Below are 27,956 nucleotides of genomic sequence, written 5' to 3'. Positions count from 1 at the left end.
CACACACCCGCCCCCCCCCCCCTTACACATACACACACCCCCCCCCTCCGCACCCCCCCCCCCCCCCCACACCCCCCCCCCGCCGGTTCCCTTTGCTGCAGGAGCAGCCGGTGCATGGGCAGTGCACGGGCACCGGCAGGAGCACGCTGCGCACCCCGCCAGGGCCGCCCCGCGCCGGCGGGACCGCGCTCGCCCCACGCGCGGAACGCCCCTCCGGTAAGTAACTGCGCTGGTCGGGGTGATCGCTGGGGGGGTGGGGGGGGGTGTTTTGGGGTTTATTTTAATTTGGGGCGCTTTGCTATGATTATTTTTTTTTTGCCGCCTTAACGTTTTATTTTTTACGCGGTCGAATATTTTTGGGCGTTCAGATTATTTTTTTCGCTTTTCTTTTTTTTTTTTTTTTGGGGCGTTCAATAATTTTTTCGCACTGTTTTTTTTTTTTTCGCATTAAAATTATTTTTTTTTTTTTGGCCTTCATATTTTTTTTTACGTTAAAATATTTTCGGCGTGCAAGATCTTCGCATTCAAAATCTCGGCCTTTTAAAATTTCGTGCGTTAAAACATTTTCGCGTTGAATCTTTTTTTTTTTTTTTTGCATTCCAATTTTTTGCATTCGGTGTTTTTGCCTTCAGTGTTTTTGCCTTAAATTATTTCCCATTTAAATTGTGTTTTCCATCGCGTTTATTTATTTCTCTTTTACCTTAAAAATTACCTTTTTTTAACGCTGCTTTTTATCAATTTTGATTAAAAACCTACCCATATTTTTTTGTTTTGTTTTGGTTTGGTGTTTTGGTTTTTTTGCCCGCGCGTGCATTTCTCTTCCCCGGCGCTGCCCTCCGCCGCCCCCCCAGGACAATCCGGCCGCGCTCGCTCAGCGACCCCCGGGACGAACAGCCCCGGCCCCGGGGGTGGGGGGGGACACCGGGGGGCCCCCGGCCGCCTTCGCTGCTCCGCGCCCCTTTGTTCGCCGCGGCCCGGCCCGGCCCCGGCAGCCTCGGTCTCCCCGCCGGATCGGGCCCGCCGGCCCCGGCGCTGCCGAGAACAATGCCCCGGCGGGCCCGGTGCACCGGGCGGGCTGCCCGCCGCTCCGGGGGGGGCTCCGGCGGGCGGGAGCCGGCACCGGGGAGCGGGGAAGGGTTGCGGGGGGGTGTGGGGGGGAACCGAGCACCGGGGAAATACCGGGGAGCGGCGGCCGCGCAGCGGGGAGAGGAGGGTCCGTGCACCGGGGAAACCGGGGCCGGGCAAGGCGGCGGGGAGGGGAGAGGGTGGGGGGGAGAAGGGGGAAGCGCCGTGCACCGGGGAGACACCGGGAACCGGGGCCCGTCACCGGGGAGGGCAACCGGGGTGCGAGCACCGGGGCGGTACGGTCGGTGCACCGGGGCGCGGGGAGGGGGTGGGGGGGGGAAGGGGGAAATAAAAGAGGCGAGAACCGGGAGAACCGGGGCCCGAGCGGCGCGGGAATAACGAGCGTTGGAGCGGGGGGCGGCCGGGCCCGAGCTCCGGGGGAGCGGGGCCGTGCCCGGGGCGGGGCGGGCGGGGAGGCCGGGGCCGCGCTCCGGGAGCACCGGGAGAACGGCGGGGGAGGGGAGCCGGGTACTGGGGGAAACTGGGGCTCGTGCGCGGGGTGCGTGTGGGGGGGAACTGGGGAAATTGGGGACCGCGAACTGGGAGGGACTGGGGAAACGGAGAGGATGGGGGGGGGCGCCAGGGATGGCGGGGACCGTGCGCGAGCGGTACCGGGGAAATCGGGGGCCAGTGCGCGGGGGATACCGGCGTAAAAGGGGGCTGGGAACGGGGGGAACTGGGGACCTGTGCACTGGGGGAGCTGGGGGGGGCCGTAACCCCCGCCCCCGGCCTGGCCGCGCTCTCACTTTCTCTCCTTTCTCTCCCTTGCGCCAGGAGCGGAGGATGAACCGGGAGCCCCGGCCCGGAGCGCGGCACGCCGGCCCGCCGCGGCGCTGAGGATCACCGGCCGCGCCGAGGAGCCGCGTCGGCCTCCCGCCGTGCCCCGTCGTGGGCGACGAGCGGGCGGGTGGGTGTCCCCGGCATGGACGGCCGTGACTTCGCGCCCCCGCCGCGGCTGCTGTCGGAGCGGGGCAGCCTGGGCCACCGACACGGCACGGGGCGCGTGGCGGGTTCGGCTCACGGGGCCGTACAACCCCCCGGACATTTCCAGCCCACCAAGTACTTCCCTGCGCCCATCTCCATGGCCACGCACACAGGTCAGAGGGGTCGGGGCGGCCGCGGGGGGCCGGGGAGGGACGCGGGGGGCCGGCACGGCACCGGTGATTCGGCCTCCCCTTTGTGCCGATCGCGCTGTCACCGCGCCCGGTGGTTCTGGGGGGTGCGAGGGGTTCACACGGAGCGGGGTGGGGGACACACACACACACGTTTCTCCGCTCTGCTGACGCGGGAGGAGTGTGACCCGCGGGCCGGCCCGGCGAGACCCCGGTGCCTGAACAAGGAAGCGTTTTCTGGGCGAACAAGGAGGCCGTTATGCGCGGGGCCGGCGCGGCGGGGCCGTGGTGCGGCGGCAGCGGCGGGGAAAGGCCAGCCAGCCCCGGCTCGGCACAAACCCCCGGAACGTCAGGGCGAGGAGGGGTTCGCGGCGCGTACGTTCGCCTCAGCGGCCGACAGACAAAGCGCGGCACACGGCCGGCCGCGGCACGGCCAACGGCACCGGGCGTGGGGCTCCCGGCTCCGGCCGCTACGCCGGCATCCGCGACGGCCGCTGCCCGCTCGGCTTTGTCTGCGGGGCGGGCGCTCGGCTGCGGCCGCGCAGGGTTAAAGCGGGGCGCAGGCTGCCGAAAGCGGGGTGCGCGGCACGGTGAGGGAGGGGGCGCAGTTTGAGGGAGCGGGGAGCCGCTCTGGTGCCGCCGAGCTCTGGGATGGAGCCGAGGCGCGAGCGGGGCCGGATCCGGGGCGCAGTGTGCCGGCTCGGCGCAGGGTGCTGCCGGGGGCCCCCCGCTTCCCGCCGGCGCAGGCGGTTTTCTCGCCGCGGCACAGCGGCAGCGCCGGTTATTGTCGCCGCCTTGATGAGCTGTGAATACTAATAAAATTATATCTGCTTTAATGGGATTACAATTAGTGCGTGGATTAGGGCGGGGGGCATGGCCGGGCCGCGCGCGGGGGTGTTGGTGGCTCCTGGAAGGAGGCAAAAGTGGGGAGCACTGGGGGGGGTGCCAGGGAGGCGGCGCCGGATCGGGCCCACGGCCGGGGCGGTTTCGCTTTGTGCCGGCGGCCCCCACGCTGCAGCCGGCCCCCCCCCCCCCGGGACCACCACGGGGCTGGGGGGGGCTACCCCGGCCTCCCTCCAGCTTTGGGGTGCAAGGGGGGCCTGGATGGGGGCTTGGTGCCCATCCTCGAGGTGGGGGATGGTGGGTGGGAGCTCAGCCCTTCTCTGGCTTGCGGTGGCCGGGGGGGGATCCCCGGGGGATGCCGGCGCTGGGGTGCCGCTGGCTTCCCTCTGGCTTCTCAGCGTGGCGGTGTCCCCGCTGCGGCGGCGGCCGGACCCTCGCGCCCGCCGGGGCCTGGGCGACACATGGGAGCCCGAATGCAACGGAGGTTGTTAAAATAACATGGATCAGGCTAAAAATACCCCGGCAGAAACTCGCCTTAAAAAAAAAAAAAAAAAAAAAAAAAAGAGAGAAGCCAAACCCAACAACAGAAAGAGCTAAAAATATTCCTGGCTTTGGCAAGGCCGGCACAGCCGGAGCCGATCCCGGCGAGCCGCGCTCGGAGGCTCCCGCGCGTACGGGAACGTCGCTTGAGCGAATAAAAACGATAATTCAGTGCCCGGTGTCGTGCTGGGGCTGGCGGGAGGGGGGGTCCCCAGGCCTGGCACCCCGGCATCCCCCTGGTGCGGCCGTGCCACGGGGCCGGGAGTCGTGGCAGCGCGCGGAGCGGTAATTAACGCCGATGATTGATAATTACCCCACCCAGCAAATAAAGCCAGCCCGCGGTTTGCCGGGCGGCCGTGGCGGGGCCGGCGCGGCACGCGGCAGCCCCGGGGTACCGTGCGGGTCGGGGAGGGGGGGCTCCGGCCACGCTCCCCCAAATGGCTCCCGGCAGCGGGCCGGACTACACCTCCCAGGAGCCTTTGCCGAGCGCCGGGGGCTGGAGGCTGCCCTGGGAAGGGGAGATAAAAACTGTTTAGCTTGATTTTATTAAAGCCATAATTCAGGGCTGCGCAGTTATTGCAAACAAATGCGCTTCGGTTTGCGTCTGGTTTTGGCACCGGGACCATGCAAATGATGGCACGAGACGGCGCTGGGGGCCGGAGCGCGGGGAGCCGCGGCCTTGCCTGGTGCTGCGGGGACGGGGACCCCCAGCCCGAGCTGGGGTGCAGCCCCCGCTCCCCAGTCACAGCGCTGGGGGCTGCGGTCCCGCCGCCCCAGCACGTCTGTGCCGAGCAGGGCCGGGGGTCCCAACACCCCCGCCACGGGCAAGGGGATGGGAAACTTCAGCAGAGGCTTCGGCTGAGCTCGTGCTTTACACCGGGGCCTTAATATTTGCCCTTGTGACGTTTTTATGGACTAATACATAGTTGAGATCGCGCCGGGCTATTTGTCACCGCGGCGGAGCCCTCGGCGCATCGCAGCGTCTAACGGCGCCGGGCGGGGGCTCGCACGGGCTTTGCCGTGGCGGTGTCGGTGCATGAGCTTGACCCCGGCGCTGCCGGTTTGCGGCCCGGTGTGGACGGACAGCCCGGCCGTGGCGGCGCGGGTCTGCGTGCCGGCGGGGGTAGCCAGGGCGGCGAGCCGGCGGCCTGGCGCTGGTGGCCGGCTGGGCTCTCGCAGCTGTCCCCCTCCCTGGATTAAGTTGCAGGCCGGGCTCAGGCCGGGCTTTACGCGGTTCCTCGGCGTGGCTGGAGGGGCGCGGGGGGATGGAGGGGGGCAGGTGGGGACGGTGGCCCCCAACCGGGGTGGCGACACGGGGCTGGGTGCCAGCGCTGCAGCCGCTCCCCATCGCAGCTTCCTCATTAAGAACCGAAGACGGGGTCTAACGAGGGGTTGGGAGGCTGTGGCGTGGCACCGGCACGGCCGTGGCACAGGGGCTCCCCGCTCCCCCCCTTTCGTCACCGCGTGCCAGCCCGGCCGCGCCGCCGCATGCGCTGCATTTTAAAAAGTAGGTGTCAAAGTTAAAACAGATTTTGAGATTAACTCGTCTGCTCCTCGTTAGCCACACTCGCGCCGGGGTGGCCGGGGTGGGGCGGCGGGGGGGGGACACGACACGCGCGTGTCCGGCGGGAAGAGCGGGATGCGGAGAACCCCAGATCCCATGGAATTACCCCGGAGTGGTTTCATCTGGTTGTTAGGGATGAGCTGGATCCGCGCGGAGAGGCCGGGGGGGGACGGGCAGCCCCAGCAGCCACGCAGCACCGAGCCCCGGTCACCGCCGGTAAAGGGGGTGATTGCCCCAGACTGGAGGTTGGGGGGTGGGTTTCAGTATTGCCTCTTGTTCCTGCACCCCTGGGGCTGCCTGTCTGGGGGGGGGGGTGTGTGTGTGTGTGTGTCTTGTGCTGGGGGGGCTGGGGGCAGCGCCAGCACCGGGTGCCGTGGGCCGAGCGCCGTGAGCACGGTGGGCTGATCCCCGAGGGGGGATTGGGGGTGCGGCCAGGCTCCACGGAGCATTTGGGTGCCCCTCAGGGCACCCCAGGCTCTTCGGGACCCCCCCAGCTCAGAATGTCCCCGTCCCCCCCCGCAGCCGGTTCCTCTCCCGGCGCTGATGGCAGCGATAGGTGACAGCCGAGCGGGGAATTATAGTGGAAAATAAAAATAGCAGGATTTGGCGATTCAGTGACTCTGCAGAGATTCACACGGGCTGCGCCCCCCCTGCCCCCCCCAGCTCCCCCCGTGGTAAATAAACACTCACCCAATAATCTCATTCTTGGAGTTCTTCTTTATCCGCTCCATAAAGCGAAACAGATGGGCACAGCGCGGCCCTGCCTGCCGCCCTGCCCGCCCCCCAGCACCACCCCGGGGCAGGATCCAACCCCGCTGGGTGCTGGGGTCCCCCTGGGGAGAGGGAGGGAGGGGATGAGTCCTCGGAGCCCCTCGGGGTCACTCCCTCCCGCTCCGTACACGGGCAGCCCGGGACCCCGCGGGTGCGACGCTTTGCAGGAGGTTGCACGGGGTCACCGTGAGCCCCAAGTTTTGGGGGGTTCCCTGGGGGATCCACGTGCTTGGCCTCTGTGAGACACCAGGCCCCCATGGGGCCATGTGGGGTGGGACACCAGGACCCCCCCAGGCCCTCCCTGGCTTCCCCGCGGTCGCAGCCCGTGGACCAGACCTACGGCTGCACCCAAAATGGCCTCTGGGCTTTGCAAAGCCGCGTGTGCGCGTCGTGCAAGGCGAGCGTGCAAGGCGAGTGTGCCCACCCTGCGGGCCGCGTGCGCCGAGCGGCGTGTGCCAGTCGTGCGAGGAGCGTGTGCCATCCGTGCGAGCCCCGTGTGAGCCACGCGTGCCGAGTGGCCTGTGCCCGCGCAGCCCCGGCGAGCGTGCAAGCGTGCGGCCCCGGCTGAGCGTGCAAGCGTGCGGCAGCGTGCGGCCTCGCGGCGGCTCCAGCCTCCCCTTCCCTCCATCGAGCGCCGACAGCTTGCGAGTGGCACTTAGCACGGAGCGACTGCCGCGTGATTACCCATCGGATAACGTTTTAATTGTACTTCTGGCACTCTGTCAAGCTAATTTGAACTGCATTTCAATATTACGGCATTTATTTAGTGCCATAACAATATGGATTAATCTTAAATTATAACACCGAGGAAATTATATTACACTTATTTCTTATTTGCCAAATATTTAAAGAGGCCGCGTGGCTCGCAAAGTGCGGGGAGGGGGTCGTGGGCCTCATCCTGCCCCACGCCCGGCTCTGGGGACCTGGGGGTGGCACCTCCCCGGGGTGCCCGGCGGTGCGGGAGGGTCCCTGCCAGCTCCCAGCGGCTCCGCGTGCGGCCCCGGCCCCGCGAGGAATGTTCCAGCCCCGAAATAGCCGAGGGAGTAACCCAACCCCGCGCCCCGCGCACGTCCCCGCCACCCCGGGGACCGTCACCTCGCCCCGGGAGGCTGCAGCCCCTTCTGCCCCCATCCTCAAAACGGAGCCTCTGAATAGCGGGGGGCAGCCGTGCGCCTGCACCGGGCATGGTGGGGGGGTGCAGCCCCCACCTTCCCGGAGAGGGGGGCTGGGGACCCCCTCCCTTTCCTGGCAGCGCCGCCGCCGGCCCCCGACCCAGAAACCTGCGGGGCCAGAGCAGCCGTGGCCGGAGTGACCCCCCCCCCCCGGGGCCGTGGCCCCCCCACGCCCGCCCTGGCCCCACTTGCTGGCGGGGGAAACTTTCCGTCTTCCCGGCACATTCCCATCTGTGCGCGCGGGGGCGAAGAGTGGCTCAGGGAAAGGGGGGGGGGGGGAGCGCCCTTTGCTGTGCCCCCCCTGTCCCACCCATCCCACCCCCGCAGCCCCCCTCCCCGGCGCTGTTGGTGCGGTCATGCTGAGACCTGGCACGCTTGTCACATGTGTGACCCTCTGTGGATTCAGGGCCAAGGTGAAAAGCCCCCCCTTAGCGCCCACCCCCCCCCCCCCCCCCCCCCCCCCCCGCGGCTGCGGTTTGGCAGGGATGAGGGGGAAGTGCCTTCGCTTCCCTTTTAACCCTTTCCTCCGATTGCCGCCTCCCCCCAGCCCCGTTTGGGGGGTCCTGGGAGCCGACAGCCCCAAAACCCACCGGCACGACCCCCCCCTCCCCGCCTCAGCGTCCCTGCCCGGCCGCAGCGTCGGGCTCGGTGTGGGGCAGCATGTGGCGTGGCCGTGCCGGGGCAGTTGTGGGCTGTGCCGGAGCCGCCGGCGTTCCCGGTGTGGGCGCGAGGTGTGAAGCCCCCCACGGCCCCCAAAAAGCCGCCGGAGGCTGGTGGCCACGGCCGGGGCCACCCTTCCCTCCCCGCTGGCACCCGGCGTGGGGGATTTTCTCACTGGTGCCAGAGCCGGGAGCGGTGCCGGCGGGGCTGACTCACGGCACCAACGGGGAGCCCGGCCAGGGAGTTCCCAGGCTGACGGGGGCGGTGGAGGGGGGGGGGGGGGCTGGTGGGGTGGGGGGAGCCGCGGTGGCACCCCGCTGCCCATCTGCCCCGTGCTGGCAGCCGGGCCCCGGCGCGGGGCTGCTCTGGCGCTGCTTGCTCATGGGTGTGATGAGTTGTGCACGGTCTCAGCGATCTTTCCTTGTCCTTGCCGGCACCGCGGCTGGAGGGGGGGAAGCTGAGAGGCGGGCGGGCGAGGGGGGGGCTGCTCCCTTGTCTGTGCGCCGTGCCGTGCCACGAGCCGTGGCAGAGCGTGCGAGGGGCCCGCGGTGTGCGAGGCGGGTGGGAGCGGCGTGGCCGGTGTGTGCCGGGGGATCCGGCCGTGCCAGTGGGTGTGAGTCAGCGGGTGGGGGGGTGTGGGGAGCCGCGGCCCCATCGGGACACCCCACGCCAACCCGGCCTCGCCGCCATCGGAGTTTTGGGGGGGGTGTGTGTGTTTTATTTTTTTACAGCCTGTTTCACAGCTTCCAGAAAAGGCTCGTTCTGGAAACCTCGGCTTCCTGCCCGGCGCAGCCGCCCGGCACGCTGCCGGCTCCACGCCCCGCAGCGGGGTCCCCCCGGCACAACCGGGGCTTGGGGGGGGGTCGGGGGGGGGGCGTTGGACATCACGCACAGAATCCTCCGGGCCGCGTTGGCGCGCTGCGGCCGTGCCCGGTGTGCGCCGGTGCGGTCAGGGGGTCGCGTCCGGCACCGGGGGCGCGCGGTGCCGGTTCCCAGGCCCGAGGGCACAGGGTGTGGCCGTGCCCCCCCCACCCCGGGGCCCACGCGGTCCCTGCCCGGTGTCGGCCCCCGGCCGGCCGGCGCAGGAAGGAGCGAGGCTGCCTGAAACCACATCCCCGACACTCATCCCAGAGGCATCCCGGAGGGATTAGCCGGGGAGCGTGGGCCGGCTTAGAGAGCAAAGCATCGCTTCCTGCCCCGGCCGGGCGGCCGGCCAGCCCGGGCTCCTCCGCACCGCGGCCGTGCCGAGCCGTGCCGGGGAGGGAAACGGGTGGCCGCGGCCCCGCCAGCCCCACGTCGGCGCACACATGGCCACGGGGAGCGGGGCCACGCGGCGAGGGGCCGGACGATGCTCCCGCCCCCCCCTTTCCCGATGTTTCCACCGTGATCTCACGGCTCGGCCGGGGTGGGGATCGGGATGGGGAGCGCTGGGCTGAGCCTCCCCCCGAGGGAGGCCGCCGGGGTCAGGGTGGGGGCTGCCGTGGCTTCCCCGCACGCCTGCCCCTCCCTGCACACGTGTGTGCACACACACACGTGGCTCTGTCCCCCTCCGCCGTGTCCCGGCCCCAGGGAGCAGCCATCCCGGTGTCCCCAGGATCGGGCCCGTGGCAGCACCGGGGGCAGCCGGTGTCCCGAACGTGCCGCTGGAGCCGGGGAAGGGGGGGGAGAGCGGCAGCGTGGGGAGTCACACGCGTGTGTGTGAAGCCTCGTCATGTGCTGCCACATGCATGTGCCCGGCTCGGGGCAGCGGTGCCCCTCGCACGGTTCCACTGTCCCTCGCGTGCCCCGGCGCGTGTGCAAACCCCGTGGGGCTGGGGGGGGGTGGGGGGGGGGGTGTGTGCACGAGGGATGCGATCACACGAGGGCACGGCGGTGCACGAGGGCCGCGGGCGCGTGAGCGGGGCCACGGGCAGCCCCCCCATGACTCTCTCCTCTCCCCCCGCAGCCGGCAGCGGCCTGATGGGGAACGCGCCCCCCTCCTCCTTCATGGGGGGCTTCCTGAGCAGCAGCCTGGGCTCGGGAGCCCCCAGCCACCCCACCGGCCCCACCGCCTCCCCCCCGGAGCCGGCTTTCCGCGGGCCCCACTCCGGCACCTCCCAGATCTGGTTCTCGCACTCCCACGAAGGTGAGCGGGCGCCAAGGCGGGGTTGAGGGGGGGTGTGGGGTGGGGGGGGTGTCCCCACGGGGTGTCCGGGATGCGGCCGGGGCTCTGCCGGGTGCCGTCCAGCCGTTGCCCGCGCGGGGTGGGGTTCAGACCTCCCAGGCGCTGGCACACGGGGTGGCCGTGGCAGCCGGCCGGCACGGGCACGCGGTTGGCACGCAGCGAGCTTCGGGGTGGCAACGGGGAGGGCGCAGCCGGCGGTGTGACCCACAGACCCCCCAGCCCCCCCCCAATTTCCTGGGCAACCACGGGGGGAGCAGGCGCAGCCCCCCGCAGTCGGGGTGAGGCACGTGCCAGGCCGCAGGAGCCGGGCTGAGGCCAGGCCAGCTCGTGTCACTGGTGATGAACCGAGGGCTGCGCTCCCCTCCTGTGGCGGCGGGGGCAAGCTGCAGCGTGGGGACCCTCGAGAGGGGGGCAGCGTGTGTAGCCCAGTTAAACAGACACCCCGTGCCAAGGAGGGGGGAGCGGGGGGTCCCCGCAGCCCCCCGGCGTCCCCATCCCCACCTGAGCGGCCGGAGCGAGGGCCGACAGAGTTAAGGAGCGGGGAGGTGGTATTGGCGCGGGGCCCTGGCAGCCGGCCCAGCTGGTAGTTTGACCGGCTGCCAGTTGGCTCCCGGCGTGCCGGGGCCTGCGCGGCGTGCCGGGGGGGCGGCGGGGGGGACGGGGACGCGCGGGAAGCGGCGGCAGGGGGCGGGGGGGGTGTTGTTCGGGCAGCGCACGCGGCTCCGGCAGCGCAGCGCCCACCGCTGAGGGACAGCCCGCCCGAGCGCGCCGGCTAACGAGCCGTGCCGAGCCGCCGGGATGGGGCCATCGCTGCTGTGAGTTTGTAGTGTCTCAGCCCAGCAGCAGCAGCTCGCCATGGGGGGGTGTTGCCGGCCCCTAGAGATGATGCCGGGCTCCGGCAAAGCGTTTCTAGCCGGAGCGGTGCTCGGCTGCGTGGCTATGGAGACACCGCGGGGGGTCCGGGTGCCTGCGAGCGCACCCCGGCCCCCCTGACCGCCGCTGTGCCCCCAGCTCCGGGGTACCCCCGCTTCTCCGGGAGCCTGGCCTCCACCTTCCTGCCCATGAGCCACCTGGACCACCACGGCAACAGCAACGTCCTCTACAGCCAGCACCGCTTCTACGAGAGCCAGAAAGGCAGGTACCGGGGTCCCGGCATGGCTCCGCGGTGCCACCTCAACCCCACAGCCTCCGGGGCTGGTTGGGGTCCCCAGTCGGGGCCCGTGGCCCCAGCCAGGGAGGGGTGGGGGGCTCAGCACCCATCCCTGGCGCCCATGCCCGGCGTCGGGGTGGGGGGCCGGTGGCGGAGGAGGCACCGTGTCCCCTGGGAGGAGCGGGGCCGGCGGGCACGGGGCGGTGGGCACCCGGCCCAGCCGCCGCCGCCGCTCTCACTTTTCACAATATTGTGGCGGGCGCTTAATAGGGAACATTGTTTGGGTGGGAAATGGAGCTAATTAGGCCGTGCCTTCCCCCGCGCTCCTCCCCTCGTTAGCGGGGAGCCGGTGCTGGCACGGCCGCGGGTGCCCGGACCATGTGCTGTTGTTCGGCGCGGGAAAGGGGGGGTCCACGGCGGGGTGGGGGGTTCACCCGTCGCCTTCCCCTCCCAGATAACTTCTACCTGCGCAACCTGCCCGCCCAGCCCGCCCTGCTCCCCACCGGCCACGGCTTCCCCGGCATCGCCCGCGCCGCCCCCGGCCCCCCCGCCGGCTCCTGCAGCCGGGAGCGGGAGGCCGGACCCCTGCCCAAGACCCCCAAGGACTACGACCGCTTCCTGCCAGGCAAGGAGAAAGCGGGCAAGGGGGACCCCAAGGAGCGGCCGCCCGAGGAGGACCCCAAAGAGCGGCACAAAGCGGTGCTGCCGGTGCCGCCGGAGGGACACTGCAAAGAGGGGTTGCCCCCCCGGGGGGCCGGCGACGGGCGCCCCAAGCACCTCGCTTCCTGCCTGCTGGGTGCCAAGGGGCTGGAGGGCGACGCCGGCCGCGCCGTGCTGCCCAGTTGCGCCGGCAGCGCCTTGCCCCGCGCCGGCCGCTGCGGTGCCAAGGAACCGTGTCGGGGCGAACGGGAGCCGGTAGCCCCCGAGGTGGCCCAACCTTACGGCGAATGCGTGGAGCGGCGGCAGATGCTGCACCACGCCGTTTCCTACGCGGTGCCCGCCGGGCCGGCTCCGCTCGGCCCCACCGCCGGCTCGTTCCCCTGCCTGCAGCTCCACGCCGGGCCCGAGGTGCTGTGCCCGCTGCCGGAGCCGGCCGGGAGGGAGCTGAAGCTGAGCGGGGCCACGCTGGTGCCCTCGGTGGGGCACCTGACGGACAAAAGCCGCTCTTTCCAGGTGACGGCGGAAGCCGCCGGCCTGGAGCGCGCCGAGGCCAAGGAGCGGCACGCCGAGGCGGGGGCCGAGCCCCCGGCCGCTTACGGTGGCCCCTTCCACCACCCGCTGAAGGCGGAGGGTCCGGCGGAGCGGCGGTTGGAGTGGGGGGGTCCCGGCACCCGGCTGAAAGGGCTGGAGTACTTAGGGGGGGCGGCGGCTGAGGGACCCCCTTTCAGCAGCCGGGTTCCGGCACCCAAGGGTGCTCTGGAGAAGGGTTACTTCGAGGTGCCGCCGGCACCCGACTGCTCCCGCGCCGCCCGCCCCGACCCGCTGGGCGTCCGGGTCGGACCCTCCTGCTGCACTTTAGAGAAGGGCCCCCCCAAGGACCCCCCCCCCGGGCCGGCTCCCCAGAAGGTGGCACGGATCCGGCACCAGCAGCACCCCGAGGCGGAGGCGGCCGGTGCTGGCCCCGAGGGCAAGCGCAAGCCGCTGGAGCTGAGCGCCCTGGGCTACGGTGGCCCCCCCCTGCCCCCCTGGGGCGTGCAGGGCCAGGGGCCCCCCCTGACCGTGGCGGAGGAGCGGAAGGGGCCCTACCTGGACCCCTTCGGCACGAGTCTGCAGCAGGCTGCGTTGATGACTCAGGGCCCGGTGCTGGGCCAGGAGGTGCCGGCTGCCCCGGACGAGGTTTCAGCCATGAAAAACCTGCTGAAATACAGCAACCAGGCGCTGCTGGGGGGGCAGAAGGGCCCCCCCTTCGTGGGGTTGGGGGGCGTCAAGGGCAGCTGCGCCCACCAAGACGCCAAGTTCCCCCCTGGGAAGGGGCAACCAGAGTTAGAGCGGCCGGACTGTGCCCGCGGCCGGGACCACGACGGGCTGGCCCCCGGCGAGGGCGAGGTGCGGCAACCGCCCGTCGGCATCGCGGTGGCCGTGGCGCGGCAGAAGGACACGCTGGGACGGCCCGAGCCCTCTTACGGCGGCGGCAGCTCCGGGCGGCAAAGCCGAGCGGCTGCTGGCATCAAAGGTAGGACTCGGGGTGTTTGTGGGGGGGTCTGGGGGGTGGTGGGGGGCTGGCGGTGCCACACTGATGCCACTGTCCTGTCCCCGGCACAGCTGGCACCGCGCGGCCCATGCACCTCATCGACTTGGAGGCAGAGGAGGAGCGGGGCCGGCTCTGCGAGGAGCGCCTGGGGCTACCGGGGCGAGAGCTCCTTCTCCAGTAAGTGCCACGTTGGGGGGGTCGGGGGGGTCCCTGCCTGCCGGGGCTGTCCCCTGCGGCACGTGGTGCTGACACGTTGCCCCACACCCCGTGTGTCGTCCCCCCCCAACTTCTCTTCCCGCAGGGACAACAAGGACCTGGTGGAGTTTGCCCGGATGCACCCGTCGGGGGGGTGTCCCGGGGAGCTGACCCCCCACCTGATGATCGCGGGGGGCTCCTCGCTGCCGGCGGGGCAGCTCGGGGGGGACCCCGCTGCGCACGCCCACCCGGCGCACACACACTGGCTGCCCCGCACCCGCAGCCCCTCCATCTGGATGGGGGGACACTCCTACGGTCAGTGCTGCCGGCAAAGGGGGAAGTTGGGGGGCTGTTGCTGACCCCCCCACTCCCACCCCGGCACTGACAGCCCCCGGCCCCACAGGCATCGGCCACCCCGCGCTGCACCAGAACTTGCCGCCCGCCTTCCCCGCCTCCATGCCCAGCACCATGCAGCCCGTGTTCCCCCTCTCCCAGGACCCCCCTGCCCAGCTCGTCATCCTGCCCACCGAGCCCCCCGCCCACGGCACCCCCCACACGCTGGGTGAGGCTGGGAGGGGTCCCTGGGGGGCACTGCTGGGGGGTTTGTTCGGGGCTGGGGGTGCTGCTGGGGAGGAACTGGGGTCCCTGGGGATGTAAGGTGGGAGATGGGGTCCCTGGGGGTGCAAGGGTGGGAGGTGGGTCTCTGGGTGCTTTTGGGGGTGCAGGGGTGGGAGATGGGTCCCTGCGGGTGCTGCTGGGGGTACAGGCCTGGGGAGGGCACTGCTGGGGTCTGCGGGGTGACCCTGAGGCGGGTCCCTGTTTGACCACCCCCCCACACCTCTGGCAGCCGACGTGATGGACCAGGCGTCGCTGTGGCCCCCCATGTACCCGGGCCGGGGCCCTGGCGCCCACCTGCAGCACACGGGGCAGCTGCCCGTGTACTCGCGCTCGCAGTTCCTGCGGCAGCAGGAGCTCTACGCCCTGCAGCAGCAGCAGCGGGCGGCCCAGGCCCTCGAGATCCAGCGCCAGGCGCATGTCCAGGTGCCTGTGGGGCTGGGGGCGGCGTGGGGGGATGACGAGGGGGGCTGGGGGTGGGACGGGATGTAGGGCTGGCTTGAGGTTGGGGTGGAGGGTGGGGGTATGGTGCTGGGGGTGTGAGATGTGGGGCTGGGGGTGTGAGGTGCAGGGTTGGGGGTGTGAGATGTGGGGCTGGGGTATGAGATGTGGGGCTGGATGTGGGGCTGGGGGTGTGACGTGCTGCCACACGAGATGTGGGGCAGGGCAGGGGGGCTGGACTCAGGCGGTGAGACAGGGGCTGAGCCATGGGGCTGGGCTGGGGGAGCTGCAGGGCTGGGGTATGGGGCAGGTTGTAGGGTGCCGGGCAGGGGGGCGGGGGGCAGAGACTGGGCTGGGGGGGGCTGGCGTGTGCCGACCTCGGTGTCCCCCACAGCGGAAGCCGGAGGAGCCGCCCCTGGAGCTGGAGGACGGGGGTCCCGAGAAGCCCCTCAAACCCTCCCACAAAGCAGTTGCCTTAAACCCCCCGGCCAAGGGCCTGTCCTCGGCGGCCCCCGGGCCCCCCAAACTCTCCCCTTGCTGCCACTCCCCGGCCCTGCGGCACCCGGCCAAGTGCCCCGTGGCCCTTCCCGCGGCCCCCTGCACTTTACCCGTCTGCCCCGCCGCCAGCTCCGCCGTGGCCCCCCGCTCCCCGGCCGACAGCCCCCTGCCCGTCCAGAGCAAGGGCAGCGACGGCGAGGACAAGCGCAGCGAGGGGCAACCGCCCCGCGACTACCCCAAGTCCCTGGAGCCAGGTAGGACCGGGCTGAGGAGGAGGAGGGTACCACGGTGCTTTATGGGGGGGTCCCCGCTGAGCGTCACCCGCTTTCCCGCAGACTTGCCCCCCGGCTACAGCTACCCCGCCGCCGGCATGGGCTTCTCCGAGGCGCACTCCGCCGAGCCGGCCGACCCCGACACTATGCACGCCGGCTCGCCGCCGGCCGAGCCCGAGCAGTCGCGGACCTTCAGCCCCGCCGGGGAGGTGCTGCGGGAGCCGGGCCCCCCACGGGAGCCACCACCCCCGGGGGGGGTGATGGCTGAGGGTCCCGGGGTGCTGCTGCACCGGCATCACCTCCTCCTCGCCCCGGGACCCCTCTGCGGGGAGCGGGGGCCGGCTCCGGCCGCGGGGGTCACCGAGGAACGGGCGCCGGTGGCTTTTGGGGTGCGCCGGGAGGCGGCTCAGGGTGCCCCGGAGCAGAGCCCACCGGAGCAGCAGCGCCCGGTGCCTGTGGTAGGGGCCTCCCCGCTGCCCCCCACCGTGGAGGAAGAGGAGGAGGAGGAGGAGGAAGAGGATGGCGACAGCGATGGCACAGAGCCGGGGGGCAGCTGTGACGAGGAGGATGGCGACGGTCCCAGCGGGCGTCAGGGCTGCCCGGGCGGGCTGGAGGCGCTGATCGCCGCTGGCATCGACCTGGGGGAGCTGCCGGCGCTGGGTTCGCCCGGGGAGCCCCCCCCGGCCCCCCCCTCGCCCGCCCCCCACGCCTCAGGGATCCCCGGCATCGCCCTGCTCAGCGAACTCGCCGACCTGGAGCTGCGCCGGCGCCGCTGCGACCTGGCCCTGGAAGGTGAGCGGCCCCCCCAGTGCCCCCCCGGCTCCCAGTCCTCCCAGTGCGCCCCTGTCGCCTCCTGTCCCACGGAGGGTGCGTGTGGGGATGGGGGGGGGTGTCGTGCAGCGCGGGTGCGACGGAGGAGCCGCGCAGGGCGTGCGAGAGCGGGGCTGCTCTTGCACGAGCGTTGGCACAAGCAGGGCTGGGCAGCGCGTGCGTGGGGCGGTGGCGAAGCGGGGTGCGTGCGGGTGTGGGGTGCGGGGGGCTGCGTTTGGATGGGGGGTGCATGTGGATTTGGGGTGCAGGGGGGTGCACACACTGGCAGCAGAGGAGCGCGGGGGCTGCGTGGCTGCGGGTGGTGCCGTGTGGTGCCGTGCCCCATGGCCAGGCCCCGCTCGCAGCCCGGGGCCACCTCCGGGGCTCGGCTCCAAGCGCTGGCTCCAGGCAGGCGCCGGGATTCCCCCCCCCTCCCTCCCGGCTCGGCTTCCCCAGGGAATCCCGGGGGCCCCACAGGGAAGGTCCGGCCGCCGGCCTGGCGCGTCCCCAGCGCTGCCGCGGGCGTGTGGCGGCGGGGCCCCGTGTGCTCGGTGCTGCCCGTGGCCGTGACGCTGTGGGGGGTTTGGGGGGAGGTGGCCGTGGGGCCCCCCCCACTCCCTGGCACAGATGGGGCGCGTCACCGCGTCCCTCCCAGCCTCCGCTCGCCCGTGAGTTCATCGCTGGCCGCTGCGGCGCGGCCCCCCCGGGGTTGTCCCTCTGCATGACCCCAAGTTCTCCCCAGACACCCCCCCGGCACCCCCTGCCCCACAGACACCCCCCCCCGGCCCTTTCTCACCCTGCACGGCCCCGGTGAGGGTCCCGCTGACCTCCCGTCCCGGCAGGGGAGGACGAGGACCTGCTGGCCTTCAACCTGCAGAATTTGGCCACGGTGGCGGCCGCCTGGTCGCTGGTGGAGGCGGCCAGCCGGGAGGGCAGCCCCCCCGCGCTCAGCCCCCTGCCCGCCTCCCCGCCGCCCCGCGCCCGCATCCCCCGACGCAAGTACACCTGGACGCCCAAAACCAAGGCCGTGAGTGTGTCTGTTCACCTGTTAGCGGGCGGGGCGGGAGGTGCCATGAGTTGTGCCCGGTCTCAGCCCACAGAGCTGAGGCTGCCGGGTGCTGCCAGCTGCCCCCCCACCACCCCCAACTCCCCCGCGTCTCCCGGCCCCCAGGTTTGTCCCCTGAAGGCAGCCATCGAGCAGCTCAACACGCAGGAGGTGGAGGTGCGGATGCGTCTGGCCGAGCTCCAGCGCCGCTACAAGGAGAAGCAGCGGGAGCTGGTGAAGCTGCAGAGGCGACACGACCACGAGTACGTCCCCGTCCCGGTTGGGTCGCGAGGTTGGGGGTGGGGGGGACGACACGAGGTGGGGAGGCAGCCTGCAGGGAGGCCAGGGAGGGAGCGCCCTCCGCCGAGCGGGATGGCAGTGGCGGTCACCGGTGCGATGAGTTTGGGCCCGTCCTCAGCCTGGCTCGGCGGAGGGGCACCGCCTGCGGCGGCCGCGCGGCTCAGGGTGCCCCCGGTCTTGCCGCGGCTGCAGGCGTGACGAGAGCTCCCGGAGCCCGGCGCGGCGCGGGCCGGGGCGGCCGAGGAAGCGCAAACACTCCAGCACGCTGGGCCGGGCCGAGAGCCGCAAGGTCAAGTGAGTGACCGTTGCCGCGTGCCCTCCTTGTCCCGGGGGGCCGAGCCACCAGCCCTGCTGCTGGGGCCGTGGAGTTGCGGGGGGGGGTCTGGCCATCCCGCCGCGGGGGGTGACAGTGCTCAGGGGCCGCCCCGCCGCATCCCCCCATCGCCAGCCGCCGCGTTTCGGGGAGGGGGGGTCCGGCCGCGTTCCCGCTCTCAACCCGCTTGCGGCGGGCGGGGCGGGGGGCTCGGCTGGGCGGCAGCACCGTGTTCCCCCCCCCGCCGGCGGCGGGAGCAGCGTTGCATAAAAGCCTCTTTATCTGCGCCGTATAAAGCCATTGGTCACGCTGCAGCGGCGTTCATCGCTGCCGGCGCTTTATTATTACCCATTAGCCGCCCGGCGCAGCCGTTTCCCCACTCCCGGGCCCTGTATAATTGTCCTTCTCCGCTACAAATTGCCTCTCCCGACAGGCCCATTTGCATAAATCCTCCGAGCGAGTCCAAACACGCTTGGAGCGTGTGTGCGCGCGCGGCCCCCGGCCCCCCCGTTCGGTAATAACAGTTAAATCTGCGCTAAATGGTTCCTTCAATTAAGACGGAGGGGAAGGAGAGAGGGAAAAAAAAAAAAGAGAAAAAAAAATTAATCTCTAGGTTTTATGTCACAAAACATTAGCGAGTGAGTGAAGGTGACGGGGTGGGGGGAAGATGAAGCGGCGGGAGCTGGCGGGTGTAGGATCCATCGGGGGGTGTAGGGTCCGTCTGGGGGGTGCAGGATGTATCGGGGGGGTGCAGGGTCCATCCGGGGGGGCCGGTGGGCGCCGTGCCCACGCCGCGCTCCCTTGCCAGGGCGGTGAAGACCAGCCTGTCCCTGCTGTGCGCCGAGTTACGGGGGGACCCCGAGCCCAAGAAGAAGAGGAGCAAACTGGCCGAGGCGGCGTTCGGTGGCCTCAAAGGCTCCCCGGTGAGTCCAGACCCGCTGCTGGCAAACACCGTCGTGGGGCTGGGGGGGTGCCGGCGCCCTCCCGAGCCCCCCTGTGCCCCCCAGGAGAAGGTGCGGTGCAAGAAGAGCGGCTCGCAGGGCAAGCTGGCCTGCAAGGTGGCTCACAAGGTGTCGCAGCTGAAGCAGAAGGTGAAGAGCAAAGGGTTGCCCGCTGGCATCAGCCCCTTCCGCCGGAAAGAGCCCAACCCCAGCGGCCGCATCCAGAAGAAACTGTCCCGTCCCAAGAGCTCCAAGGCCACCAAGTACCAGCCGCAGGACCCCGACCCCTGCCAGCCAGCGGGCTTCAAAGGCAAGGCCGGCGCGGGGATGGGGGTGCAGGGTCTGGGATGGGGATGGGGGTGCAGGATTTGGCACAGGGATTGGGGGTACGGGGTCTGGTACGGGGGTGAGTGTCCGGGGTCTGGCACGGGGATTGGGGTGCAGGATCTGGTACAGGGATGGGGGTGCAGGGTCCGGCATGGGTATGGGGGTGCAGGATCTGGGATGGGAATGGGGGTACAGGGTGTGGTATGGGGATGGGGGTGTGGGGTCTGGCACGGGGCTGGGGGTGCAGGATCTGGCAAAGGTATGGGGGTGCGGGATCTGCTACAGGGCTGGGGGTGCTGAGCGGGTGCTGGGGAGCCAGGACAGGGGGGTGCATCCAGCCACAGGCGTGGAGGGGGGGTGGCTTGTGCCAGGGGGTCAGTCAGGGCCCCAGCATCTCCCTGGGCGTGGTGGGGGGGGTGCAGGGGCCACCCCTGGGTGCAGGGGGTCCTTCATCACCACCCCCCCTCCTCTTGCAGACGAGCCCGACGGGGACACAGACAGCGAGGACGGTGACGACGAGCCGGGCTTGTCCCTGCCGCCCTCGGTGCCCGTGGCCGTGCTCGGCCCCTCCCCGTCCTCCGTGGTGAAGATGGAGGCCAACGAGAAGGCGAAGAAGAAGAAGGAAAGGCAGGGGCTGCTAGGTAACGGCATCCCCCCACGGGGGGGCACGCGGGGGACGAGGAACCCCCTTTCCTGGGCTGGATGGGCACCCATGGGGTGTCCTGAGCCGCGTCCCCCCCCCCCCCACTGCAGGGCCCTGCCGCCTCAGTAGCCCCGAGGGCGAGGTGAAGATCAAGCGGCGGCCGGTGAAGCCGGGGGCTGGCAAGCTGGAGAAGGTGCCGGCGCGGCGGAAAGCTGGCGGCTGCGAGGAGGGCGGCAAGAAAAAGTTGAAGGCCAAGCCCAAGGAGAGCTTCCGGCCCCCGGCCCCCAGCGGCCCCAGCGCCCCGGCCCCCCCCGGCAGCCTCTTTGCCGGCACCGACCCCCGGCACTTTGGGCCACGGGACGAGGGGGCTCGTTTGGCGAGTGAGAGGCTGAAAAAGGCCACGCGCAAGAGCAAGGTGCTGCAGTCGGCCCTGAGGGTGAGCGTGGGGGGCACCCATGGACTGTGCGGTGGGGAGGGAGGGGTGCAGGGGCTGGGGGGTGCTGGGGTTGTTGGGGGGGCACCGATGGGACTGTGGGGTGCAGAGAGGTGGGTGCCAGAGGCTGGGGGAGGTCAGGGGGGGCTTCTAATGAGACCGTGGGGTTGCCGGGGTGGTCGGTGGGCACCAGTGGGACCGTGGGGTGCAGGGGCTGGGTGTGGGGTTTGCATGTGCTGGTGGGGCTGAGGGGGGATCCAGTGAGACCGTGAGGTGCAGAGGGATGGGTGCAGGGCTGGGGGTGTTTGGGGGGGGCACTGATGAGACCGTGAGGTGCAGAGGGATGGGTGCAGGGCTGGGGGTACTGGGGTCTTTGGGGGAGGGCTCCAATGAGACCAGGGGGTGCAGACGGGTGCAGGGGGGGCACCACTGCACAGTCTGGGGGTGCTGAGATGGTTGGGAGCACCGAGAGGCCCCTGGGGTGCAGGGGCTGGAGTGGTTGGGGGGCAGCGCTGGGCCCCAGAGAGCTGGGGTCGCCACGGGGGGGCCCGTCGGCCGGCTCTGACCCCTCTCCCGCAGCGGAAGAACGGGGCGCTCTCGCTGGCCCTCTCCCCCCGAAGCGCCAAGACCATCCTGAGCAAGGGCAAGAAGCTGGCCAAGGTGAAGAGCAAAGTGGCCACCAAGCAGGTGAGGGGCAGGAGCCGACCCCCTGCCCTGACACGGACCCCCCCAAGCCCCCCGTGTGTGTGTCCCCACAACCCTGAGCTCCCTGTCCCGCAGTGCAAGGGCCGGGCGGTCAGCAAACTGCTGGAGAGCTTCACCGTGGAGGACGACTTTGACTTTGATGACAACAGCAGCTTCTCCGAGGAGGAGGAGGAGGCGGCGGGGGGGGGCTGCCTGGCCGGCGGGGGGGCACGGGGGGGTCGCCACTCTCCCCTACCCCACGCCTGCGCCATCCAGAAGGAGGATCTGCGGGACGGGCTGCACATCCTCATCCCCAAGGAGGACAGCCTGCTCTACGCCGGCAGCGTCCGCACCATCCAGCCCCCCGACATGTGAGTGGGGGGCCGGGGTGGGGGTCCCTGCCCTGCCGCTGGGGCTGCCGGGGTTAGCTGGGTGGGTGCTGAGCCCCCCCCGCTTTCCCCCCACCCCCTCTCCCTACCTTCTCCGTGCCCCCTCCCCAGCTACAGCATCATCATCGAGGGCGAGCGGGGGAACCGGCAGCGCATTTACTCGCAGGAGCAGCTGCTGCAGGAGGCGGTGAGTGGGGCGGGGGGGGGGGCCAGGACGGGGGGCTGCACCCCACGGAGCCCAACACACCCCACAGAACCCAGCACGTCATTTCCTCGCAGGTCCTCGACGTCCGGCCCCAGTCGCGACGCAGCCTCCCCCCAGGCACCCGCGTCTGCGCGTACTGGAGCCAAAAATCCCGGTGCCTCTACCCAGGGAACGTGGTGCGAGGTGAGGAGAGGGGTTGGGGGGGCAGCCGGTGGGGCAAGGGGCAGGGGGGGTGTCGGGGACCCCTGGCCCATCCCGACAGCCCTCCCCGTGCCGCAGGCTCCTCCAGTGACGAGGAGGAGGATGACCCCGAGGCGGTGATGGTGGAGTTTGACGACGGGGACACGGGGCACATCGCTGTCTCCAACATCCGCCTGCTGCCCCCCGACTTCAAGATCCAGTGTGAGTGGGCCGGGGCGGGGGCTGCAGGCAGGGGACAGGCAGGGGACAGGCAGGGGGGCAGCCGGGCCAGCCCTGACCCCACGCTCTGCCCGCAGGCACCGAGCCGTCCCCCGCGCTGCTGGTCTCCAGCTCCTGCCGGAGGACGAAGCGGTCGTGTGGTGACGTGCCCCCCCCCGGGGAGCTGCCCCCCAGCCTCTGCCCGGATCGCCACAACGGCCCCGAGCCCCCCAAGAACTCGGGCAAGAAGGCGGCTGGCAAGGAGAAAAGCGGTACGGGGAGGGGGGCTGCCACCCCCAGACCATCTGCCCGTGGCGGGGCCAAGGGAGGTGGCACCAGCAAGTGCCGGTGTGAGGGGTGCTGGGGTGAGGGGAAGGGTGCTGGGATGTGGGAAGGGTGCTGGGATGTAGGGAAGGGTGCTGGGGTGAGGGGAAGGGTGCTGGGATGTGAGAAAGGTGCTGGGATGTGGGAAGGGTGCTGGGATACAAGCATAGAGGATAGGCAGGAATGCAGGCAGGGATGCAGGCAGGGGTGCAGGCAGGGAGAGGGGATGCAGGGAAAGACGGGGTGGGGTACACCAGGACACAGGGAAGGCTGCGGGGCCGGCCATGCAGGAAGGGGGTGGCTGCAGCGCCGGGGGAACAGAGACGGGGCCGCAGGGAAGGACGTGCAGGGCCGGGGACAGTCCCAGAGCCTCCGTCTGTCCGTCCGTCCGTCCTCCCTCGCGGCCTCCGGCCCCTCCCGACACCCGTCTCCCACCAGGCAAAGCCGCGGAGGTGCTGTCGGGCAGCAAAGCACCGGTGCTGGGCGACCCTTTCGTGGGGCGGCGCGGGGGGCCGCTGCTGAGCTGGTCGGCGGTGGCGCAGACGAAGCGGAAGGCGGCGGGGAAGGGCACGGCCATGCTGCAGAACCTCTTCCAAGTCAACGGCAGCGCCAAGAAGCTGCGGGCCAAGGAGACCATCTTCCCCGTGCACCACCACCACCACCTCGCCGCCCCCGTCTTCGGCAACGGCTTCGGGGCCGACTCCTTCAGCCGCATCGCCAGCTCCTACGCCTCTTTCGGGGCCGGGGCTGGGCTGGTGCTGCCGGCCGCCCAGAAACTCCTGCGCTCCAAGAAGGCCGAGCGGCTGGAGGCAGAAATGGGCAAAAGCGGCCGGAGAAAGGCAGGCAGTGAGTACCTGGTCAAGCTGGACCACGAAGGGGTGACGTCCCCCAAGAACAAGAACTGCAAGGCCCTGCTGCTGGCTGAGAAGGACTTTGGGGCCAAGCTGGAGCGGCCGCTGGCCAGCCACGGCTATGCCCACGCGGCCCTGGCCGGCAAGGATAGGAAGGGGCGGGCGCCCGTGCACCAGCTGCCCGTGGGGCTGGCGCTGCGGAAATACTCGGGCCAGGCCGAGTTCACCCTGAACTGCGACAGCGACTGCCACAGCTCCTACTCGGACATGGACGAGGACGAGGAGGCGGGCGGGCTGGGCGCCGACGTGCCCTCGCGCTTTATGACCCGCCTCTCGGTTTCCTCCTCTTCCTCGGGCTCTTCCACCTCCTCCAGCTCCGGCTCCATCTCCACCTCCAGCCTCTGCTCCTCCGACAACGAGGATTCCTCCTACAGCTCCGAGGACGAGGACTCCACGCTGCTGCTCCAGACCTGCCTCTCGCACCCGGTGCCGGCGCTGCTGGCGCAGCCGGAGGCCCTGCGCTCCAAGAGCGGCGCGCCGCAGCGCTGCTTCCTCACCAAGGCCGCCGCCGCCGGCCCCAAGGCCAAGCTCAAGCGCAAGGAGGCCCTCAGCTTCTCCAAAGCCAAAGAGTTCTCCCGGAGGCAGCGCCTGCCCTCGGTGGAAAACCGGCCAAAGATCTCCGCCTTCCTGCCCGCGCGCCAGCTCTGGAGGTGGTCGGGAAACCCCACGCAGGTACAGCCTGGGTGGAGGGGTGCGTGGGGCAGGGGTGTGGGTGCAGGGTGCTTGGGGTAGAGGTGCAGAGGTGTGGGGGGCGTTGGGGGCACAGCAAGGCACCTGGGGGCACAGGGAAGGGTGCGTGGGTGCAGGGTGCATGGGTGCCTGGCAGGGTGCGTGGGTGCAGGGTGCTTGGGGTAGGGTGCAGGGGTGTGTGGGTGCCTGGCAGGGTGCGTGGGTGCAGGGTGCTTGGGGCAGGGTGCAGGGGTGCGTGGGGGCACAGGGCAGGGTGCCTGTGTGCACGGGGTAAGGTGCATGGGTATGGGGGCATGGCTGCGGGGTGCGTGGGTGCCTGGCACGGTGCATGGGTGCAGGGTGCATGGGGTGGGGTGTATGGGTGCCCGTGTGCGCAGGGCAGGGTGCATGGGTGCAGCTGCATGGGTGCGGGGTGCACGGGTGCCTGTGTGCACGGGGCAGGGTGCATGGGTGCAGGTGTGCTGTGCAGGGTGCACGGGCACAGCAGAGTGCCTGGGGATACCGAGCAGGGTGGTGGGTGCATGGCGGGGTGCCCGTGTGCGCGCAGCAGGGTGCATGGGTGCAGGTACACGGGTGCAAGAGTGCGGGGTGTGTGGGTGCAGGGGGTGTAGGTGCAGCTACGTGGGTGCAGGTGCGTGGGTACCTGTGGGTGCCGGGCAGGGTGCTCAAGTGCCCGGAGCACAGGGCCTGGGTGCCCAGGGCAGGGTGCTCCTGCAGCACTTGGGTGCGGGGGGGGCAGGGTGCCCGCGGGAGTGCCCAGGGCTGGGTGGGTGCTGTGGGAGCAACGTGGCTTGGCGCTGCTTTCCCCGGGTGCCTGGAGCCTCACGGGTGGTGTCGGGGGTTCATGCACCGTCCCTGACCGCCCCCCCCGCCCTGTGTGTCCCCCCCCCCCAAAACCTCCCCCGGCAGCGTCGGGGCATGAAGGGCAAAGCGCGGAAGCTGTTCTACAAGGCCATCGTGCGGGGCAAGGAGACGCTGCGCATCGGGGACTGCGCCGTCTTCCTCTCGGCCGGGCGCCCCAACCTGCCCTACATCGGGCGCATCGAGAGCATGTGGGAGTCGTGGGGCAGCAACATGGTGGTCAAGGTCAAGTGGTTCTACCACCCCGAGGAAACCAAACTGGGCAAGCGGCAGAGCGACGGCAAGGTGAGGGGGTGGGCAGGGTGAGACTCCAAAAAGGCCATTGAATGACTCGAGCGTGGCCAGAGAAGGGCAACGGAGCTGGTGCAGGGTCTGGAGCACAGGTCTGATGGGGAGCGGCTGAGGGAACTGGGGGGGTTTAGTCTGGAGAAGAGGAGGCTGAGGGGAGACCTCCTGGCCCTCTGCAACTCCCTGAAAGGAGGGTGCAGAGAGGGGGGATGAGTCTCTTGAGCCAAGGACCCAGCGCCAGGACAAGAGGGAATGGCCTCAAGCTGCGCCAGGGCAGGGTCAGACTGGCTCTTAGGAAGGATTTCTTTGCAGAAGGGGCTGTTGGGCGTTGGAATGGGCTGCCCAGGGCAGGGGGGGAGTCCCCATCCCTGGAGGGGTTGAAGAGTCGGGTTGAGCCAGCGCTGAGGGATCTGGTGGAGTTGGGAACGGTCAGGGTGAGGTTCATGGTGGGACTGGAGGAGCTTCAAGGGCTTTTCCAGCCGAGATGATTCTGTGAGACCCAGGGGTGGGATTGGGGAATGGGGGGTGACGGTGACACCACGTTATATGTGTGTCCCCCCCACTCCACAGAACGCCCTGTACCAGTCGTGCCACGAGGACGAGAACGACGTTCAAACCATCTCCCACAAGTGCCAGGTGGTGGGACGGGAACACTACGAGCAGATGACGCGCAGCAAGAAGTACCAGGACCGACAGGACCTTTATTACCTGGCGGGTACCTACGACCCCACCACGGGGCGGCTGGTGACCGCTGACGGGGTGCCCATCCTCTGCTGACCCCCCCCCGGGCCCACCCCGGCGAGGGGGACAGGCACCCCCGCACCCCGCGTCCCCACCGCCGGGTCCTTCCCGGCGATTATGCAAAAGCCTGGGGTGGCCGGTGTGAAGGTGGGGGGGGGGTGGGGGGGGTTTGGGGGGGGCTGCAGCAGCATCGTCACGGGGGGCGCAGGGGGAGGGGGCTCCCCTACAAGCCATACTTTCCCTAGTACCTCTGACTGTTTGCCAGCAGGTAAAGCAGAAATCAGGTGTGTTGTTCTATTTATTTTGCGTGTAAATATTGTATTTCTTCCGGGAAGTTTTATGGAAAACAGGCAAACCGATAAAAAAAAAAAAAAAAACCAACAAAAACACACAAAAAAAAACCACACACAAAAAAAAAAAAATAATAATAATATGGGGCGGGAAGCGGGGTGGGGGGGTCGCGTTTCCGTTTCAGTGCACTGTTTCCCCCAGCCTGGCTGGGACGAGGACAGCGGGGGAGCTCTGTATATAGGGGGGACGCGGCGGCAGGGCGGGGGCTCGGCCCCCGGCGCAGCGGCGAGCGGGGCGGGGGGGCGGGGGGGGGGTGTTGGGGGGTCCCGCTGCCGCCGCCCGGCCCCAGTGCAATAGCGGGGTGGCCGCGGTGCCGGCGGACGCTGGCCCGTCCCGCCGAGCCCTGCCCGCTGCCCCGCGCTGTAAATGTGTACAGGCCGCGCGGCGGCGGGGGCTTTTCCAGTGTAAACACTAAAAAAAAAAAAAAAAAAAAAAGGACAAAAAAAAAAAAAAAAAACACAAAAGGAGACACACACACACACACAAAAAAACATAACAAAAAAAACAATAAAAAAGAAAAAAAGGAAAAAAAAAGGATTAAAAACACAAAGGTTTTATGAACAGCAAACTCTATGTAAAGGCCTTTTAGTATGGAACTTTTTTATTGATAACTTGGCTTATGAATAAATATATGAACCGTTCCTGGCGCTGCCTCTGCCTCAGTCCCCCCCTCCCGGCGCGGTGACACCCCCCACCCCCCCCGCCAGACCCTGCACCCCCGTTATGGGCACCCTGCCAGGGCTGGGGGGATGTGGGCAGGGCTGGGGAGATGTGGGCAGGGATGCAGGCAGGGCTGGGGGGGGATGCAGGCAAGAGGGATGCAAGCAGGAGGATGCAGGCAGGGCTGGAGGGATGCAGGCAGGCAGAATCAGGCAGGAGGATGCAGGCAGGAAGAATGTAGGCAAGAGGTAGGCAGGGTGCAGGCAGGAGGAGGGTGCAGGCAGGAGGGTGCAGGCAGGAGGGTGCAGGCAGAACGGGTGCAGGCAGGAGGGTGCGGGCAGGAGGGTGCGGGCAGGGTGCAGGCAGGAGGGTGCAGGCAGGGTGCGGGCAGGTGAGCTGCAGGCAGGGTGCAGGCAGGAGGGTGCGGGCAGGGTGCGGGCAGGTGAGGTGCAGGCAGGGTGCAGGCAGGGTGCAGGCAGGAGGGTGCAGGCAGGGTGCAGGCAGGAGGGTGCGGGCAGGGTGCGGGCAGGTGAGCTGCAGGCAGGGTGCAGGCAGCTCTCCGGGCCGATCCCCAGCAGCTGGTGGGGGGCCCATTGCGTTCCCTCCCCACGTGGGGCCGGACGGACAGGCAGAGCTCGCACGCCATTGGCCAGGTCGCAGCCAACCAGAGAGTGCGGAGTTGCAGAGGCCGGCGCCCATTGGCTGGCGGGGAGCCCTTTTGTTCTCAGCCCCCGGGTGCCGTTAACCCCTTCCCTGCCGGCGGCAGCTGCGGCGTGCGGGGGGGGGGGGGGGTCACACACACACACACACACACACACACACACGCGCACACACACGCGCACACGCACACACACACACACACACACACACACACGCACACTCCCCCCCCCCCACCGACCTGAGCCCCCCCACTCGTGTCGCGGCGGAGCGGCGGGGCCCTGCTGCCCCCTGGCGGCCGGTCCGGGCCAGGGCGCGACTGACGGGCCCCGGGGGGGGCGATGGACGGACGGGACGGGCGGGGGGGGATGGCGGGATGGCCGGAGGGACAGAGGGGTGCGGGGGGGGCCGGCCGGACTGACGGACAGGGGCCGGACAGCTGGACAGACAGGTGCGGGGGGCAGACAGACGGACGGACAGCTGGGGGGGGGGCGGCCAGTTGGTGCGCGCAGGTGCCGCGGGCTGGGTGGCCCCGGGGGACTCACCCCGTGCTCCCCCCCCCCGGCCCTTCCCCTGCACCCCCAAACCAGCAGCACCACCCCCCCCCCACCGAGGGGGGAATGGGGACAGTCTGGGGACAGCCGGGCACCCCTGGGGCCACCCCGGTGTCT

General features: G+C 70.0%; 1 protein-coding gene across 3 annotated transcripts; it reads left to right on the top strand.

Annotated features, from left to right (window-relative positions):
- The first annotated feature begins 93 nt into the window (after window positions 1-93).
- On the top strand, window positions 94-26,609 carry BAHCC1 (BAH domain and coiled-coil containing 1). Of its 3 annotated transcripts, XM_074889033.1 has the most exons (28): window positions 94-216; window positions 1,900-2,222; window positions 9,733-9,912; window positions 10,963-11,085; window positions 11,556-13,274; window positions 13,364-13,469; window positions 13,594-13,802; window positions 13,891-14,049; window positions 14,335-14,528; window positions 14,938-15,295; window positions 15,377-16,105; window positions 16,966-17,150; window positions 17,295-17,431; window positions 17,661-17,762; window positions 18,215-18,295; window positions 18,590-18,704; window positions 18,789-19,032; window positions 19,526-19,690; window positions 19,803-20,128; window positions 20,705-20,812; window positions 20,906-21,180; window positions 21,310-21,385; window positions 21,478-21,586; window positions 21,683-21,805; window positions 21,901-22,074; window positions 22,565-23,709; window positions 24,637-24,873; window positions 25,447-26,609. In XM_074889033.1, exons 2-28 carry the CDS (start codon window positions 2,048-2,050, stop codon window positions 25,651-25,653), a joined length of 7,761 nt encoding a protein of 2,586 aa, XP_074745134.1. In that variant the 5' UTR covers window positions 94-216; window positions 1,900-2,047; the 3' UTR covers window positions 25,654-26,609. The 3 variants fall into 3 exon arrangements, with proteins under 3 accessions (XP_074745134.1, XP_074745135.1, XP_074745136.1); XM_074889034.1 differs by lacking the exon at window positions 18,215-18,295; XM_074889035.1 differs by lacking the exons at window positions 17,661-17,762; window positions 18,215-18,295.
- Window positions 26,610-27,956: the final 1,347 nt, after the last annotated feature.

This window comes from Strix uralensis, chromosome 19, assembly GCF_047716275.1.
Source record: "Strix uralensis isolate ZFMK-TIS-50842 chromosome 19, bStrUra1, whole genome shotgun sequence".
Lineage (NCBI taxonomy): Eukaryota > Metazoa > Chordata > Aves > Strigiformes > Strigidae > Strix > Strix uralensis.
Note: the sequence above shows the minus strand (reverse complement) of the source record. Positions and strands in the feature narration are given on the sequence as shown.